This window comes from Protopterus annectens, chromosome 1.part1 (assembly GCF_019279795.1).
Source record: "Protopterus annectens isolate FY-2018-M chromosome 1.part1, PAN1.0, whole genome shotgun sequence".
In the NCBI taxonomy this organism is placed as follows: domain Eukaryota; kingdom Metazoa; phylum Chordata; order Ceratodontiformes; family Protopteridae; genus Protopterus; species Protopterus annectens.
Window position 1 is genome coordinate 571,706,056 of NC_056726.1, and position 20,689 is coordinate 571,726,744.

The window sequence follows — 20,689 nt, forward strand, 5'->3', positions numbered from 1 at the left end:
CTGTTTTTCCTTGCCTTAGCAAGGTACTTTGCAATTATAGGCTGTTTAGTGCCTGCAATTAATATCTCCAGAGTTGAGTGCTTGTATCAGTTTAAGGCTTCTTAGTGCTTTCCAGCAGGTATTAGAGAAAGTGCTAGTCAAAGGGATGCTTAAAGGTAAGATGAAACAAAAATGGTTTATCCTAAACATTGCAGTGTGCACTAGATAAGTTAGATGTGAAAGTAGGTAACTTAAGTTTTACCTGTCTAAAAAGTTAAGTTTTAGTGGAGAGTCGCTATTTTTAAAACGGCAAGATAGATTGAAAGGGTGTGGTCACTTTTGTATTCTGGTACTATAGAATACAGTAGGATGGCCAATACATTTAAATAGTTGAAGGGGAGTGATTTCACAAAATGATATGTATCATTTTAGAACAATTATGTGTGTGTTTGTAAACTGGTAGTTGCATTTAACACATTTTATAATTTGTTTTAAAATGTACTTGAGTATTTTAGAATACATCAAATACTGGAGTCTAATTGCATTTATTGTTAAATACATTTTTTAGTCTTGTGCCTTTTTGTGATCATGTGACCTCACAATATAAATTGATTGGTTATTTGAAATGAGCCTATGGATGGAAGTCCAACAGTTTAGAAGGACGAAAGCAACTGTGGAATGATTTTATTGCACAACTTTATATTGTCTCTCTGAGAGTTTATTTACTAGCTGTGCGATTTGTTTTACAATAAAAAGAGTGTGAAATCTCCCGAGCAATGGATTTTCCTTTGGTTCTTCCACGTTGAGTACGTTTATACTGTTCCAGCATAGTATCAGATTATTAGTCATTGTACCATAAATCAGACCCTTTGCTCTGGCATATACAACCTTGCCAAAGTGATCAATGTCCTGTGATTCGTTCTTTGGAGGATGGCTGGAAAACTCTCTTCAGAGAGCTTTCTCTTGGTAGCAGTAGCTACCATAGTAGAAATCTGTAAGAGGGGCCTTACTCCATGCATGTTTGTCATTGGGAAACTGGAGAATCTTATCAGGATTCCTTGAGTTAGTCTTTGCCATATCAGGTTTTCACCATGCCCTGTCCACAACCAAGTCAATTATGTGATGGGGAAAGGACCATCCAAATCATAAGTAGTGCATAGTGAAAGACCTCCTGGATTATCTCTCTCTCAGGTGGAGTTGGGTCTCCTGGCCAAGGAACACTTCTGTTTTATTATTTTAGTGAACTTGAACTTGTGGGTCATCAGGAAGGAACGAGAAGAGGGCTTCCTTTAAAACAAATCATTGTCTGAAATGGAAAACTCCTCTGGGGCATCAAGATGTCTTTTACACTTCATCTTGGGGAATTTTGAGTGGAATCCTATGAATGTTCAGGCGAGGATTTCTGTCCTGCTTTACCCTGCAACATTCCACATCTCCACCATTCCGTGTGCACTGTCCCCCTCATAAACACTGGCAGTGGACTTTTTCCTCAGAAAGGCCTTCACTAGTCTGTCTGTTTGGTGCAGGGGCAGGATAGCTACCTGTGAACACTGGTGGTCTGGGATCAGTTAGCAGTTTGGGATGCCAGGAGCATATGCTTTGAGCAGTCTACCTCACCTTGTCTGGAGAAGAGGGGGTGTTTTGGCTGCAGCAATGCCACTCCCTTGTGAAGAATCTAAACAGTGGAATTGAAAGGTGTGTGTATTGTTCCTACTGGGACCAGGCAGGAGTCATAACTGGCTGTTGCATGATTTTTATGGTTCAGAGAAATGGACAAGATCTGTGCAGTTACTTGTTTTTGTAATACACCCAGCAGATATTGAATGCATTTCCATTGCTTGCTTGAGCAATGTATATATCTGCTGAGCAAATACAAGACTTTGACTCAGTAGCTCAGTCTGTTAAATGCCTTGCAAGCAGTACATTTAGGACGGTGCAGTGGTGCAGCAGTAGCGTTGTCACCTCACAGCAAGAGATTCGAGATTCTCTGGTTCGATTCTTGGCTGAAGTGCCTTCTGTGCGGTGTCTGCATGTCCTCCATGCGTTTGTGTGGGTTTCCTCTGTGTGCTCCGGTTTCCTCCCATGTTACAAAGACATGTGTCTGGAGTGTTTCTCCCCAGGCCTCTGCAGAAAAATTGGCTTTGTTCCAAGTCAGACTTTCTCAGTAAGCAAATGTTAAATAAATAAATAATTATGGAGGATGATGGAGAGCTGTTCCAGTTAGCTGCTTCTGACTGTACAGTTTAGTACAGCTATGTTATACAGTATGCAGTGCAGGGGTTTTGGACTTCATGTAATATGCACTGCAGGGGAGGTGGGCTTTATAAAATATGCAGTGCAGGGGTGGTGGGTTTTATGCAATATGCAGTGTAGTGAGAGTGGTGTCTGACTAAATAGAAGCCTGAATAGCACTGAGAGTGCTGCTTAGCAGTGGAAAGGTTTACTGCTTACTGGACAGTCTGCTGTTATAGATCCAAAGGAGAGGAGATGCTGGGAAAGATAAGTGTGTTATGGTCATTACTGGAGAGGCAGTCAGGAACAACTGAGCACCAGTTAGCATGTAGACTGTCAAAGATCTTACCAGATATGTAGGTACAGGGTACAACAGCTTAGGCTTCCACAGAATGTCGCAGCTAGAATGACCAGAGGAATGTAGCAGCAAGAAGTTGTAGGAGGGCATGTCTTTCTTTTCCTTTTTAATTTTGAAATGTAGATTACTGTCTGGGGATCTTCAGAATTCATGGTGTCAGCAGACTGTTTTAAACTGTTTAAGCCACCATTTTTTGGGTTAGTTAACAGCCTCTACCAAAAGCAATTTACACTAGAAATAGACTTAAGATTGGCATTTTTCCAGGATTCTGTGTTGATTTTTTTGTTACATAAAACACCAGTATACTTTCAATTGTTTATTTATTGTTTTGTTTCTTAAACACTATTGCTAAAATAAAATGAGTAATTTATTGTAGATATTGCATGCGTTGGATAAGTGGTTTGGCAGGAATATGAAGTCTTTGCCATTGCGTTAACAGATTCTTCTCCACGTGTCTGCTACACAGCTGTGGCCTAATGTGGGGAGTCCGTCAGTAGTAGTAGTACCTGTGCGTGGCATCTTGCTGGAAGGCAGGACTGCTTGAGAGATCCCCTCTAGAAGATATTGATGAAGCAGAGAGAAGGTTTGCCCACCTAATACCCCTCCCTGGAAGAATCAGTATTTCTCAAGGTTTTTGGGGCTGGCTCATCTACCTCCTAAGTAGTCCCACCCACTGATGATCTCTTTGACGTGGTCTGTCAGCAGACCTAGAAGGAACTTGATGTAGTGGAATCTAAAGCATGGAAACCAGACAAAATATTGGTTACTCCTAGGAATAAGTCCCGTTACAGCAGTGGTGTCCTGGTAGATGCCAAGGTGGTTGCAGCAGTCACCAAAAAGGAGCTCTCAGAAGAGAACATATCTGTCCACCCCTTTAAAGGGGCAGTCAACGTGCTACACAGATTTGGGAAATGGATTTATGCTTAAAGACATTTGCTCTCCTCATGCTGAACTACCAGATCCATGTGACTCTCAGAAGGATTTGATTAAAGAGATGTCCTTATCCTTCTCTGATAATGTGCCTGCTGATATTCAGAACCTCTGGAGTCGCAGCTGTTTTCTCTACAGTCTCTCCACCATGTCCATGCAGCCACTTTTGAACACAGTTGATGGCGCTATAAGTGCATCAGGCACTTGCATTGCTATTTTTCAGCACACATAGATGCTTCTCTTTGATGTCAAAAAAAGTTTCAAGACAACCTTCATTAACACCCAGTTTGATTATTCTACATTCTTTGAGCCTATTGTAAAAGACATGCTTATCAAACGTGAGCACTAGGGCAAAACCCTGTCTGTCACCTGCATGTGTTTTCCACCACCCCAAAGGACCTTTTCCAGGAGCCAGAAGGGTAGGAATCAACTATTATTTTGAAAGTCCCAAGGTTTTGGCCAAGGCACTTTTGCTGACAAGCCCTCATGGGGCAGGAGAGGAATAACCTAAGTGGAAATTTCCATAGGGGCAGAGGTGGACCACAGAATGTCCTTTTACTGAGAAGCTCTTTCAGCGCTCACGAAGAGTTGGCCGACTGCCACACCCTGGAGGCAGTCTGGGGTGCTTATCCCTGCACCTTCACACAAAGATTAATGGTGCATAAGATAATTACCAGAGATTGTTAAACAGTGTGCTTTCCCTCCAAAAAAGAAAAAAGAGAATACTGGGTGTTCCACCCAGTCAGTGGGAATTGTCAACAGCAGAAGTAGCAAAGCTGTTGGCAAAATAAGTCGTCATGATAGTAAAAGAGCAAGGACCTCAGACTCTTTCTGGAACTAAGCCACGTCAACAGATTTGTGAAGTAGATAAAGTTACAGATGGTCATGGTACAGTCCATTCTTCCACTGCTGAAGGAAGAAGATTGGATGTGCTTGATAGATTTTCAGAAGAGAACACCTGCTCCCACATCAAAGTAGTGAGACAGTCCAGGGTATATCTCCATTTCCAGATGGGAGACAATCCTTTCCAGTTCAAGCCACTGTCCTTTGGCCTCACTACAGCCCCTAGGATTTTTATCAGATATGTGGCAGTCATCACAGTGTATCTAAGGCTGCAAGGACTCCAGGTTGTCCCCTTACTTAGATGATTGGCTCCTGCATCCACCAGGGATCTCCTCATTCAGTGCAGGGACTTCTTGTTCCATTTAGCTCCTCACTTGGGAATATTGATCAAGCTAACCAAAATGCAAGCTGACCGAGAAAATGGCATTTATAGGTGCCACCTGGGTTTAACATCACCAATTGCTCGACTTCCAGAGTCGAGTCCTCTCCTTTCATCAAATCGCTGCACAAATCCCTGCCAGCAAGACTAATACTATGTTTAGTAGGATTGCTGACTGCATCTATCACATTAGTGCCTCAGGCAAGAGTTTCCATGAGGGCTCTACAGTGGACACTTTCCGTACAGTGGTTGATGCTACACCAGCCTGTTTATTTTCCAGTGCACCTCACACCAGTTTGCAGGAACCGTATTCATTGGTGGTTGACCTGTCTGATAGTCATATGGGGTTGACCTTTCACTCTCCCTTCCCCTACAGCCACTGTGACCATGCACACCTCCCATCTTGGGTGGGGGCGGCATTATGAAGGGTGGTTGGTTCAAGGCAAGTGCTTGATGTACAGATGCCAGGCTTCACACCAAAATATTGGAGATATGGTAGTCTTCCTAGCATTGCAGGTATTCAAGGATCCCCCCCCAGGGTGTGATAGCCATACAGATGGACAACATGGCCAGTGGTCTGGTATATCGACAAGCAAGGGGGAACCTGTTATGCTGGGAAGCCACGAGAGTGTGGTAGTGGACAATGGCTTCTCAATGCTTTCTGGTACCAGCGCACATCCCACAGACTTCCATTGTTCTGGCAGACAGATTGAGCAGGTCTGTTCTTCAGCCTCATGACTGGTCCCTCATTCAGTGGCAATGATGATTTTTCAGTCTCTGGGGCTACGAACAAGTGCAGCGCTACGTTGCCCATATTTCCATAGAGGATCAGTCATAAAGGATGGTCTAGTCCACATTTGGTCCCCAACTCTCCTATCTTCTTTTCCTCCCTCGACACTGATAATCAAATTTCTTCAGAATGCCATGAGGTGCAAATCTTATTTTGCACCCTTTTGGCCCTGACAGGTTTTGTTTCCCATTTCTCTGGCCTCTTTTTAAACACCCTTCTTGGCTGCTTGGTCCATGTCCAGACATTCTACACCTATCTGGTCCTCTTGACCAAGACATGAAAACCCAGAAATTGACTGCACTGTCTCTCCCGTTCTAATGATGACCAGAGATGTCAGGTTTTCTACTTCAGTTACACATGTTCTGTTGTCCTCACAGAAACCGAGCACAAGGAAGGTTTACCTTAGCAAATGAAAGAGATTTGCTCTCTGGGCTTTCTGTGAAGGTTTGGACCCTGTTTCAGCACTGTTTACCTCTGTCTTGGACCTAGTGGGCTTGTTTTAGAAAGGTGCTAGTTTCTCAACCATCTGAGTACAATTAGCAGGCATATACAACTTTCATGTGGGACAAAACCAAACTTCTATTGCATCTTTGAAAAATCACCAAGCTTTTTGAAGGAAACTTTTCTTCTTACCTCCACTCAGAGATCCAGATTCTCCATGAGACATTACTGTGACTCCTTAAGCCTTAACTAGGTTCCCCTTTGAGCCAGCATCCTCAGCAGAACCAAAATTTCTTTCTTTGAAAACAAATTTTCTCATAGTCACCTTAGGAAGAAGAATCTCAGAGTTACAAATATTGTCTTGTAAACCTCCATTATAGGTAGAAGAGGAGCCAGAGCTCTGGATCCAGGCTCTTGTAAAAGGCACTTTGAACAGATCCATTCGGATCCGATAACCCATCTGTTGAGTCAAACAGAACAGGACATCACTGATCTAGCATTATGACAAGTGCATACTTTTGTTTGGCTTTTTTTGCATATTACACAAACCATGTTATGGTGAAGTTCTATTGTCTGTTTCCTGTTGTAGTGATTGTAACTTGATATACTGTACTATAGAAGCTGCCAGTTACGGGTTGTCTGCTACTGGTCTGGTTGACCTTTCCTGACCTGTATCTTACCTCGTCTGTTGATTCCAGCATTTCATTTACTGTTGTAGCAGCAGGTTTTCTACTTGGTATCTCTTTGTTATATGGAAGGATGCCTGCTTATTTTGTTTTTTTTTCACCTTTACAGTCTACAGTAGTACCCATAGAATACATCTACTTTTTTCCTATACTAATAGTATAAAGCCTCGAAACTCTCACATCAGTATCACAATCTACCTTTGTCTTCCCTTACTTGGAGCTCCTCAGCCTTTAATTCATGGCAATGTTTTATTTTTCATTTATCTTTCATATTTACGTATGTGCAGCTACATTAAATGTATCCATCCAGGGGTACCCCAAGTTGGCAATAAAGTTGTTTGCGTATTGCTGTAATCATAGCACTGGAAGAACTAATGGCACATCGGGCAGAGGAGTAGTAGTGCCACAGGAGGGATCCCTCGAACATCGAGGCAGTGAAAAACAGAAATAGATGTCTTTGTTGGAAGTGGGTCTATATTAAACCAGCAAATGCTGATTTATCGATCCTCTTTAAGCGAAAGCTTAAAATCTTGAACACTCGGAACAGCAATTTTTTTCCCAGGAAAAGAAATCGCTGGGCCATTTCCTCCACACAGCCCCCCACTTTTACTATTTTGAAGTTTGTTTGTTTGTTTTTTTTTTTTTGTGGAATAGAGATTTTGTTTTCCCGTGGGAAAAAATCGCTGTTCCAAGTGTTCGGGATTTTAAGCTTTCGCTTAAAGAGGGTCGATAAATCAGTGTTCGCTGATGTAGCATAGTCCCGTGGGAAGCAAGGCTAAATGTGCCTACCTGAAGCACTGGATGCCTTGGCTAGGTAGCTTTCATTAGAAGGGGCAGAAAAGATTGACCTTTTAATATGTGAGAAAAGCAAACAACCATGCTTTTATAAAAGGATTTTAGCACAACTGTTTCACTGCCATTTCTCCTTCATTAAGGTAATTGACACAAAGTTTTACAAGGCTGCTGCCATAATAATAAATACAGGTTATGCAGTGAACACTTCAGACTGGATTCAAAGGAGTCCTTATAAAACAGTTAATAGTACCACAGAGAGCTAATTAAGCAGTACAATGTATGCTCATTTTTGTATTTTTTAGTAGGAGAAATTTCATTGTTTAAAGGTAACATTGTTCTTCAAATTTCTGTAAGCTTAAAAAGGCTGAATAAAATTGAGAATATACCCACAATGGTCCTAAAGGGACACAATTAATATCACCTCCACAGTGGAAAGAATTGCTTAGGGCTTCTTTAAACTGTACTTTTTATGACTGTTTCATACCAGAATTTTTATTCTTTCACTACTGTTAAATCAATCAGACCAGGTATTTTCCTTCCACTTAATTACTCCTTTCTGAGTTTGAAAGAGCGCTGTTAATATCATACTCATTTTAGTTAAATAAAGAGGTCTGTGTTTATAATTTACATTTTCATTGTGTATTAAATTCTATGTTATGTTTATTTCCGTTCTTTCTGTCTCTCACACAGTACATAAATGGAGGTAACCTGGAACAGCTCTTGGGCAGTAATGTATATCTCGCCTGGTCCACACGGATAAAACTGGCACTTGACGTTGCCAGAGGACTCCAGTATTTGCATTCAAAGGGTGTCTTTCATAGGGACCTCACATCAAAGGTACAATTTTCTTTCATATTGCTTCATCATATTTAATATTGTGGTTTATTAAGTATAAATGTAGTTAGATTGTATAGCTAAAACAGAAGTAATTGTCTATCGCAATGGCAGAAACCATTCAAGCAAGTAACACAAAAGGGAGCTTGTTAATGCAGGAGTAAGGCTGCAGCATAGGTGGGGAGCATATCTCCCAAAAGATTCTGTGTCTGTGGGAATACGCACGCACCATGGTGGCATTTTCTTCTCAGTGACAGAAGAAACTAATAGGGACACTTGGCACTCATGACAACCTTAATTCAGCTATGTATATGTAAATGAAATCTTTGGGAGACAAGAACATGAGTGAGTGCTCTGTTGTCCTGTAGATGTTTTACTACACGACAACTTAACTTCGGTGCACGTTGGGGGATTAGTTATAACCCTTAGAATGCATAAGAAGTTAGAAGTAGCATAAAATAAATGGTTTGACAGTGAAGATCATGAAGCATCCTAGGGTAAAGCTAATCCTCCCAAAAAAGAGGCTTAGGGATTTCCTCCTTCTACCTCAGCATAGGCTTTTGGCTATACCTCCTGTACTAGACATTGCTGATGATGTGTTCTCGGAATCCAGTTTGGCCCCTGATTCCCTGCCTCCTGCTCCTGGTAAACCTGACAGATATTACAGGGTTCCTGAGTCCCACAAGTTCCTTTTCAAGAATCCTGTTGCAGGTTCAGAGATGATTTCTTAGGGGCCCAAGGGCATTAAGGCTTCTACTGCCTAAAATCCTACCCCTTCTGATAGAGACTCCAAGGCGCTGGATAGATAGGGTAAAAAGGTTTATACTTCTGCACCCATGGCAATCAGAGCTTTAAACTGCCAATTTCATATGTTAAAATAACAACATCATATTGGATTGCTTAAACAGAAAATGATGTTGATTCTTGACCGTGTGGAAAATAAGGATTTACACGACTAAATGCATTCTGCTGAACAAGTTGGAAAACATTCTTTGCAATGTGGTTTTGATTCTTTAGAGGCCTCTTGCAGGGCTGCTGTTACTGGGTCTGTGCTTAGAAGACATACTTGGCTTAAGGAGCAATCTTTGCCTGAGCATGTTAAAGCTAAATTGTTGGATGCTCCTTTAAATCAGGACCGCCTGTTTGGCAACAAGGCTGAAGAAGTTCTTAAAAAGATGGAAGATAAAGCTAAATCTATGCAAACTGTTAAAGATTTTTTGCAAGTGCATCCTCCGAGATTTAGTAGGCACTGGCCTACTAAGAATTGGTCCCTTCCAGGTCCTCCCAAGCCAAACCAAGACATAGCAAAAACCCCAGGTTTCAGTCCCAGGGGACTCTCAGAACTAAGCAGTGTGGGGCCTCCACTTCCAAATCTGGAAATAACAAGACACCCCTCTATGGTAAACAGTCTCAATGACTTCCTTTTAAAATTCCCAAGCACTTATCTTTTGACCGCCGCTTTGGGGGGAAAGATTGCTCTTCATGCAAAGAACTCGGAACTCATAACCCAGTACAAATGGGTTTTAAATATAGTGTTCCAGGGATACAGATTTCATTTCCATACGTTGTCAACACCAAATGGGTGGCCAGACCTGCCCCCAAATTAGTGGGTAGAGGCTCAAAAACAAAAAAGGTACTTTCCCTCTTAAGCATGGGGGTATTCAACTGGTACCAGAAGAGGAAAAGGGACAAGGTTTCTACTTCAGACTTTTTCTGGTACCCAGAAAAGACAAATCATGGTGTCCAATCCTGGACCTGTCTACTCTAAACACCTTCCTGGAGATTCCAAAATTCAAGATGCTGACTCTTCACCAATTACTTCCTATGCTAGGCAAAGACACCTGGTTGGCAACACTAGATTTAAAAGAAGCATACCTGCACATCCCATTTAGGGAATCTTGCAGAAGATACCTACGCTTCAAAGCAGGCTACACACATTATCAGTTCTCTGCACTGCCCTTTGGCTTGTCTACTGTGCCCAGGGTATTCACAAAGTGCCTGGCTCCAGTTATTGCATTTTGCAGGCAAAGAAGTATTCAGATATACCCAAACCTGGACGATTGTCTAATTCAGGCAGAAAACCAGGGCATACTTTTAAATCATCTGGCGTTTGTCAAAAGGGTTCTAACTAGTCTGGGGTACACCATAAATTAAAAGAATTCACAACTTGTACCCTGTCAACAAATTACATTCCTGGGTGCAAGCTTGAATACAACTTCCCAGATGGCTTACCTCATGCCAGAAAAGCAAATTCATTTGGTAACCTACTTCAAACAAGTGGCCACAAAAACCCTGCTATCTGCAAGACAAATACTGCAAGCCTTGGGGTTCATGGCCTCCTGCATTTTTCTAATTCCATATGCAAGACTGCATATGAGGAAACTACAGTAGTATCTAAAAAGTCTATGGAGTCAACATTCTCACAGCCTGGAAACAGTGATTCCTCTCATACCCTGCCTAGGCCTGGAGTTCCTCTGGTGGGCAGAGGCCTGCCACCAAAACAAGGGACTACCATTCACACTACCCCCTGCCACCCAAACCCTAACTACAGATGCGCAGACTATGCATGGGGGGGCTCACTTGGCAGGGAAGTGCATTCAGGGCAAATGGAACCCAAATTAAATGCACCTACACATCAATCAAAAAGAAATGTTAGCTGTACAGAATGCTCTGACAGCCTTCAAGGACTACATTCTTCCAGGACAACTAATGGTAAAGACAGACAACACCACGGTTACGTAGTACATAAACAAGCAGGGGGGGGTTACACATTCCTACCCCCTCTGCAGACTAGCCATGGCATTGTGGAACACAGCCTTGAGCTACCAAGTGCACCTTCAAGCTCAATTCCTGCCAGGAAAATTGAATTCACTGGCAGACGGACTAAGCAGAAACCTCATGGACCCACACGAGTGGAAACTGGAACCAAGGATTTTCAACATGTTGACAAGCGAATGGGGGAGCCCAAACATAGATCTCTGTGCCTCCCCCCAGAACTACCAGTTGGACAAGTTTTGTACAAGGACTCCCCACAAACAAGCCTGGAAAGTGGATGCTCTGTCCTTCAGCTGGAAAAATGCCTTCCCCCCGCTGCCTCTGTTCTCCAAAGTTCTACTAGAAGTCAAACAGGGCAAACCAAGGATGATCTTGATTGCTCCAGACTGGCCGCGCCAACACTGGTGTACCCCCTCTTGTGCAGTGTGTCGCAGTTATCTCCGTGGCATCTGCCTCAGACCCCTTCCCTGCTGTCTCAGCAGGAGAACCAAATTCTGCTCCCTTAGCTTCCAACATTGAACCTTGCAGCCTGGCTAATCACTTAAATTCACTCCTATCATCCCTCAGCAAACCTGTGATGGATGTCATCTTAGAGGCAAGGAGACCTAGTACTAGAAAATCTTATGCTGAAAAATGGAAAAGATTCTGTGCCTGCAACCAGTCTCAAGGGATGAGCACAGCAGCGCCCAATTTACCTTAGATTTTGCAATACTTAAATGAGATGCTTCACAAGGGCCTGTCCTTTTCTTCCATTAAAATCCACGCCTCAGCCATTTCAGCTCATTATAACACAGACCCTCCCTTCTTCTCTCACCCTCTGCTCAAGCAGTACCTGAGAGGGGCCAAAAACTTGAGACCACCCAGGAGAGCTCCAGCCCCTGCCTGGGATCTTACTTTTGTATTGGAAAAACTCACTCTACCTCCTTTCGAGCCAGCTGCTACTGCAGACTTAAAATTTCTTTTTTTGGAAAACAGCATTCTTTTTAGCAATCACTTCGGCTAGAAGGATATCTGAATTACAGGTTCTCATGGCAGTGGAGCCTTTCATCATCTTTCATGCGCACAGGGTATCACTCAGGACCAATCTATCCTTCATGGCCAAGGTAGTATCCAGTGTGGCTCTTAATCAGTCCATTCATTTGCCAACCTTCTTTTCCAATCCACAAAACAAAGGGGAATGGAGTCTGCATTCCTTGGATGTGCACAGACAACTTAGATTCTACTTGGACAGGACTAAACCTCAAAAGAAAATCAGAACAACTGCTTGTAGCATTTGCTGCAGGGGCAGAGGGGAAGGCTATTTCAAAACAAACCATTTCTAAATGGATAAGCCATTGCATTAATTTCTGCTGTAAGCACCATGGAAACCCTATCCCCCAGGGGATCAGATCCCACTCCACCAGGGCTGCATCTACTTCTGCAGCCTTTCTCAGAGGTGTTCCTACCAGGGACATCCTAGAAGCTGCTACTTGGAGTTCTGTACATACTTTCACCAACCATTATCATTTGCCAATTTTCTTTAAATCCAGAGCTGGCTTTGCCACTGCTGTCTTGCAGGGCCTTATTGCTGGCCCTAATGCTATATAAACTCCTCCTCCCAACCATAGCTTTGGGAATCTACCCAAATGTAATGACTGCAACAGTGAAACACGAAGAACATAGTGCACTTATGTACACTTACCATAAATGTAGATGTTTGAGTGTATTCGCTGTTGCAGTCCTGGCTACCCTCCCTCCACCCCCTTAACTTCTTTTGTCTGTACCTTTACTTTCCTTTACTATGCTTAAAAGCCTTTTTGGTGTATTTGCTTTTTTGTTGGAGGTATATCATTGTACTTTTATATGTAATTGCTTCCCATTAGGGGGCACCTGACATCTGGGGCAATAAAAACTGATGTAATGGCGTCGGCTGCATGTTTTATACACCTGACGTCATGGAAGAAGGGACAGCAACTGACGCAGGACCCAAGACTTTGTTAATCAGGCTGACTGAGGGCAGCCTGCAAGCAGATTACCCAAATGTAATGACGGCAACAGTGAATACACTCGAACATCTACATTTATGGCAAGTGTACACAGCTGTACTTTCTTCTACATCACCTAATAGGAAGTTTCGAGCTTGTTATAGGTATGGCAATGTGTGCCCTTCTGTCTGTTTTTGATCTTAAGACCGTCAGCTGTGCATCGCAAGCTGTAAAAATTCCAGTCCTTCATAGAGGAATTGGGATTGTTGTAAGCTTAAGGAACTGTTGAAGTATGTGCTTATGAGAGGACCTCTTTCCAGAGCTTGTTTGTGGTTGTTCAGGTGGGTTTTCAGGTAGCCCTCTTGTACCCATAAGGCATACATGTATGTGCTGCAGTATTACTTGTGAGCACTGGAGTGTCATGTGATCTTGATTTGCAGGAAGGTGATCACTAGTGGCCGGTGGCCAAACTAGTGGCAGCAGGGAAAGAGCACATGTACGCATATGATATGTGATGTCACAACATGCATTCTCATGGATGCATGTCTGCCCCTGCTCACAGGAATTTCAGAAATATATGACATTCTGCTTGGCAGACAGGGAGGAATGGAAACAATACAGACCTATTAAGGAGGGTGTTGTCACACATAAGATGATGCAGCAAGACAGTATCTGTTAAGCCTTGTTTTAGGGGGACCGTTAGCAAAACAAAAGAAAATCACAAACATTTTTTTTAAACAAAATTGTGTATATATGTGTTTCTATAGACCTTTGTAAGATTTAATCTGTATTTGGACGTTGGGATAAACTACAGTTGACCTGAAGGGAAACATGGTTGGCTAACTGGCTTTGCATACAGAATTATAATTGCATTGAAGGACAGTGAAGTAGTCCTGGCAAGTCTTCGCTGATGCACTGAATTTAAGTGTTTAGGTACTCTGGTCTACAGGTAGGTTTGAAAAAGCCATGACAGCACAAACATGGAGAATATCTAACATTGTGTAGAGTATTGCAGGAAAGCTGCACTGTGTCCGTGTTTAAATCATGAAACTGAAAATGATGAAAATTTATCCAAATTACAGTAAGCCATTTTGGAGTAATCCATATCACATTGGACTGCTTTTGGAGTTGATCTACATATTGTTAAATCCCTTGCTCCTCACAAATGTATTGTAGAAAAAGAAACAATTTGCTTACTGTATTAGTCAGTAAAAACTATCCAACTTAACCCATTGATCTGAGGTTTATTGATGAATTTCAGAGCTGTGCAGTAGCTGTCCCCTTGTACTCTCATCATGTGTCACTACAGAGCGTTTTACTACAAGTAAATTCTCATTCTGTAGGACCCTAGTCCGTAGCACAACATTTGTACATAGTTTGTTTGCACTGCTTTCCTGCTGTCAGCTTACATAATTAACTTTCCACTTTATGCTGCTTCCTGTGTTAGATGCACTTAGTATTTTGTATCTAAATACATTTGTGATGAGAGCTACAAGTTTTGATCTCTCTGTATATTCAGAGTTTGGAAGAAATCAGGCTTTCCCTCATTGAGTGTAATTCATTACTTACATCCTGCAGTATAATAGTGTCAGATGATGGAATATCTATTGCCTTTCAGTCTTGAAAATACTGTAGCCTTTAAGTAAAGTAATATGGTTACACTACGTTTCTGCAATTCCTGCCTGTTATAGTAAGCCCTGACCACAAAGACCATCTGTTTTCTCTTAAATTGTAAATGCTGGTTGTAGCTTTTGTTGGGAGTCTTCGTATATCCTTTTTGCTCTATATAAACAAACTGAGGTCACACCACATCAGAGAGTAGGTGAAAACAGGTCGTCTTTTATGATAAGTCTTCGATCTGTTAGGATTCATAGAGTTGCAGATAAATTGTTTGTAGTGCCGTGCAAAAAATATCTTCTGGACTTGTGTCTGCAGTAGAGTTCCATTGGGCTGTTGTCCTGTCACTGTGATAGGTCTTTGGTGATTGGCTTTGAAGGTATAAACTACTCACCGAGTACTATTCATGTAATCTTTAAAAAAATACTGCTTACATAGTTGGATTTCACTTGGTCTGTACATGTGAATTATGCAGTGAGGTGAATGGGGGGGGGGGGCTATTGACTGTAGAAATGGAATCAGTTCTTGACTGCGTATTGATGCCTTTTCTATGAAAACTGAGAACAGGTGGGGTGAAGAGGCATCCTTGGACTAAGCCGTATGCCCATCTTGTATGTATATGAGGCTGTGATTGCATGCACAACTCTTGCTGTACAACTACAAGGACAGAGTGGAATAGAGAAGTGGCCCTAGAACCCTGTACACAGGACGTCCAAGGGTACGCAATTGTATTCCTTTTTCAGGTCCACAAAATGCATGTAGGCCATACTGGGAAACTCCTAAATGGCCATCCATTATAGATACAGGGGCAGAGAATTGACCGGCTATTCCACGGTGGGATGGAATCTTGCACTGCTTCTCTTAAATCAGTGTCTCAGCTGTGTGAGGTCTTCTGTCCTGTGTCTTGACATAGGGTTTCCCAGGTGTGTGAGGTCCCCTCTCCTGTGCCTTGACCCTTTCCCAGGAGGATGAAGAGCACAAGCCTAATGTAACTGGAGGACACTGTTGTTCCCCCTGTTTTTGAAAATGGGTCCAACCATCTCCTCCTTCTATAAGTCTAAAATTGCTGATGTTCTTCCTGTTTCACTGTTGCAGTCATCACATTTGGGTTATCCCTGCCAGGGTAGCCCTCGGCCAGCCCGAATACCAGAGGCTTAGTATTTCTGTGTCGGTTGGTGTCGCTTCAGGACTGACGTCAGTTCGTCAGTACTGTAAAGTAAGGTAGCCGACGGCATTACATCAGTCTTTCTTGCTGTGGAGCCCGAAGCAGAAGCAGTTCGCACGAGTGCTGGTTAGCCACTACCTGAGTTTTGTTTTCCGAATTGAAGCTGAGGTCTTCTAAAGCTGAGTACCCCGTTGGGGATCCTTTTTTTCTTGCAATAACCAATGTCAGAAAAAGTTAACAATTGTCTCGCCTGTGGAAAGCAAATACCACATCGAGACTTTCATTCTTACTGCGTCACTTGCTTAGGCCCAGACCACGATGTCCCCCACTGTCGCTTCTGTGCTTTTTTCAACACCAGAACTATACATCGTCGGGCCCTTATTGTAGCTAGATATTTTCGCTTACAGTCCTGGAATTCCGACAGCAGATCTTCCGAAAAAATGTGAAGATAAAGACAGACAGACCGCACAGGTCCAAACCTACTGACTACATTCCCATTAGGCTAGTCGTCAGTTCTCCAGTTCTCAGTGAGGCACTTTTGCAACCCCTGATGCCCACTTCTGTGAATTCGTAGGCCGCTACCGCGACCCTTTGGAGTCCGGTATGCCGCAAAATTTTTCTTCGACTAAGGATCCTGTGGTCGTCTCTACCTTGGATGGGTCTAGAGCCTCTGAGCAGGCACCGGCTTCCGAGGAATTCCTTTGCACTACCAATTCTCGACACAAACCAACTTCTTTCGCGACCACCATTCTTTCGAAAACTACCAAGTTTCTTAGGCCCAGGGTACAAACCACACCCAAGAATCAGACAATCCAATCTCAGGCACCTGCTTCCTTACCTAAGTCTCTAATGCTTAAAATGGCTGAAGACCTTATCATTGCTGATCAGGGGAAACCAAGCTACCCCTTCCAAAAGAAAGAGATCTTCCCCCTGTAGTTTTGTCTGAACAGGAGTCTGATGACTCTGATGCATCTGAATATGAAGACATGCAACCCGTCTCTGCTTATGAGGATTCTGATGCAGAGGATTCCAATCATTCAGCCTCTCCCCACAGAGGATTTTTCCTTTGGAGAAACTATTCATACCTTAAGGGAGCATTTCCAATGAGAAAGTCAGGACTACTCTCAGTCTAAAAAGAGACTCAGGGAATTCTTATATCTTCCACAGCACAGACCCCTGGCCATTCCCCCGGTCCTGGATGCTGTGGAGGATGTTTTCTTGGAATCCAGTTTGACTCCTGACACCCTCCCTCCTGCACCCAGAAAACCAGACAGGTATTACAGAGTCCCTGACTCTCACAAATTTCTTTTTAAAAATCGTACTGCTGACCCTTTGGTAATTTCTCAAGGGACTAAAGGAATTAAAGCAACCTTTGCTAAGAATCCCACCCCCTCAGATAGGGATTCCTGAGCACTAGACAGGTCGGGTAAAAAGTATACACCTTAGCTACTCTTGCTATCAGAGCACTAAATTGTCAGTTCCATATGTTAAAATTTCAGCAACATACCCTGGAACTACTAAAAAAAAAGTCTTCTTTTCCTGCTTGTGCAGAATCTAAAGAGTTACAAGAGTTAATGCATTCTGCAAGTCATCTAACTAAACACACCTTGCACTGTGGTTTTGACGCCCTAGAAGCTTCTTGCAGGGCAGCAGTCACCAGTTCTGTCCTTAGAAGGCATGCATGGCTTAAGGAACAGCATTTGCCAGACCATGTTAAATCTAAATTGTTGGATGCCCCCTTGCACAAAGACAACTTATTTGGCACTAAGGCAGAAGAGGTCTTAAAAAAGATGGAAGAAAAATCAAAATCTATGCAGACAGTTAAGGATTTCTTACAGGTCCAGCCACCCAGGTTCAGCAGGCATTGTCCCTCCAAGCACTGGTCCTTTCCTGCTCCCACCAGATCAGTTCAGCCCAGACCACGGGGAGCCAGACCTCCCAGACAGCAGCCACAGGGAATGCAGAGATCTAAGCAGTGGACTACCTCCACTTCAAAACCAGGGAGTTCTAAGCCACCCCCTTATGGTAAGAACTCACAATGACTCTCCTCCCCCACCCCCTCTCTCTGCCCACCTTCACTTACCCCTAGGAGGAAAACTCTCCTTTCAGGGAATCATGCAGGAAATATCTCTGTTTCAGGGCAGGTTTTCAGCACTTTCAGTTCTCTGTGCTACCCTTTGGCTTATCTACTGCTCCCAGAGTTTTCACAAAATGTCTGGCTCCAGCCATTGGCTTTTGCAGACAAAGGAATATCCAGACAACTGCCTTATTCAGGCAGACAGCCAGGAAAAGCTGCTCTAACACCTGGCCTTGTAAAGTCCCTACTAACCTCCCTAGGGTACACAATCAGTGTAAAGAAATCCAAACATGTACCCACCCAAAGGATTATATTCCTGGGAGCAAGCCTGGACACAGCATCCCAGATGGCATTTCTTACACCAGAAAAGCAAACTTTCCTGACAGCCTACTTCTCTCAACTAGCCAGCAGACACCAGCTATCTGCAAGGAAAATCCTGCAAGCTCTCGGGTTCATGGCATCTTGCATTCTACGCATTCCATATGCCAGACTGCATATGAGGACACTTCACTGGTACCTAAAAAGCCTTTGGTGTCAACACTCTCAAGATCTGGAGACTCTTATACCTGTAATACCTTGCCTCAGAAAAGATTTTCTTTGGTGGGCAACAACATGCTCCCACAGCAAAGGACTACCTTTCTCGCCCCCACCCGCCGCCCAGACCCTCACCACAGACGCATCAGACTATGCCTGGTATGCACACCTGGACGGCAGGTGCATACAGGGCCAATGGAGCCCACAGCAAATCCATCTGCACAGTAACCAAAAAGAGATGATAGCTGTCCAGCACGCCTTGATAGCTTTCAAGCCGTTTCGCTCCCCAGGGGCTCTCCTGATCAAAACAGACACCACCACTTTGATGTGGAATATCAATAAGCAGGGAGGGACTCACTCCTACCCTCTATGCAGGCTGGACATGACACTTTGGCACACAGCCTCTGCTGTGTAACTCCACCTGTTAGCGCAATTCCTACCAGGTTCTCTCAACTCTCTGGCAGACCACTTAAGCAGAAATCTTCTGGACCCACACGAGTGGCAGCTCATCAGAAGAACCTTCACCCTAATAACTTAGAAATGGGGCACCCCAAAGGTCGACCTCTTTGCCTCCCACACCAACCATCAGCTCAGCAAGTTCTGCTCAAAATAAAGGAGGAAAAACCAAGGACAATTCTTATAGCTCCAGACTGGCCTTGCCAGTACTGGTACCTCTTGCTGCGCAACCTGTCACCACTGCCACCATGGCACCTCCCTCAGATTCCAAACCTCCTGACCCAGAGGGAAGGAGAATTCATGTATCCCCAATTGCAGACACTCAGTTTGGCAGCTTGGCTTATTCCCTAACCCCGGATCAATCTGCCAATCTCAGTAAACAGGTTCTAGATGTTATACATGAGGCCAGACGCCCTAGCACTAGAAAGTCTTATGCTGACAAATGGAAAAGGTTCTGTACCTGGATTCAGGCTAAGGGAGCCAATACGGCACAGCCTTCCCTCCCTCTCATCCTGGATTACTTAGCTGACCTGCTACATAGTGGCCTGTCTTTTTTTCTGTATTAAAATTCATGCCTCTGCTATCTCTCCTCATTTTCCCACTGAGCAGCCCCTTTCCTCACACTCTCTGATCAGACCGTTCCTAAGAGGGGCCCAGAAGAGCACCAACCCCAGCTTGGGACCTTAACTTTGTGTTGGAAAAGCTCATCCTGCCCCCTTTCGAACCAGCCTCTTCAGCAGAGCTAAAATTCTCTCCTGGAAGACCACTTTTCTTCTGGCCATCACTTCAGCCAGAAGGGTCTCCAAGCTGCAAGCACTCATGGCTGTGGAACCCTTCGTCATCTTCCATACTGACAGGGTATCCCTCAGGACTAACCCATCCTTCATGCCAAAGGTGGTGTCCACTGTGGCTCTCAACCAATCCATTCATTTGCCCACCTTTTTTCTTAACCCACAGAACAAGGGGGTAAGGAGCCTGCACTCTCTAGATGTGCAGAGACAGCTCAGATTCTATCTAGACAGGACTAAATCCTTCAGAAAGTCTGATCGGGGCATGGCTAGGATGCTGAACTGATAGCTGCACTTCATTTTAGCTTTCTTACCTCATTGCTATTCCTGACAGGAATTTTACAAAAAAATATTTAATTTGAAGAAATATTTACTACTAACTTATTTTTAACAAATTCGAGCATCTACAGGAAAATTTTCATTGTCAGAACTTTAATAATTCCTGTCAAATTAATTACTGGGAAATCAGCACCAATATCAGCTTTACAATATGAGTCATCTTAGGAATTCAGACCAAGACTCTTCTCTCAAAAAGGATTTACAATCTCTTATTACAAATATACAGGAACTCACAATTACAATTGACAAGATGGACAATAAAATAGATGCTTTTAAAGAAAAGTGCTCACAACAACTAAAACAACTTCAGGAAATGTTTACTCAGCAGAAAGGACAGATATCACTTATTGAACAGTCACTAGATGACATTGACACCAGAGTCCAAATAGAAGAACAACAAACTGAATTCTTATTACAACAGAATACATATTTATTAGAAAAGATTGATGATATGGAAAATCTAACAAGAAGAAATAATATCCGAATATATGGTCTACCAGAAAAATCTGAAGGGGACAATATGATCAACTTTCTTACCACCTGGATACCAAATGTAGTAAAATTACTTCAAGCTCTTTCATATGGTATAGAACTTGCACATAGATCACTAGCAACTCCTGGAAATACTTCTTCTCCAAATAAGAACAAGCCGAGGTCCATAATTGTGAGACTTTCTTCTACACAAGATAAAGATCTGATGTTAAGAA

The 20,689-nt window shown here is 43.1% G+C and overlaps 1 protein-coding gene across 1 annotated transcript in view; it reads left to right on the forward strand.

Annotated features, from left to right (window-relative positions):
- TESK1 (testis associated actin remodelling kinase 1) overlaps positions 1-20,689 on the forward strand; it is a 1,265,203-nt gene that overhangs the window by 564,036 nt on the left and 680,478 nt on the right. Inside the window, exon 4 of the mRNA XM_044076820.1 lies at positions 8,124-8,270. Within this exon, the coding sequence (XP_043932755.1) occupies positions 8,124-8,270 (147 nt within the window). The remainder of the gene's footprint in view (positions 1-8,123; positions 8,271-20,689) is intronic.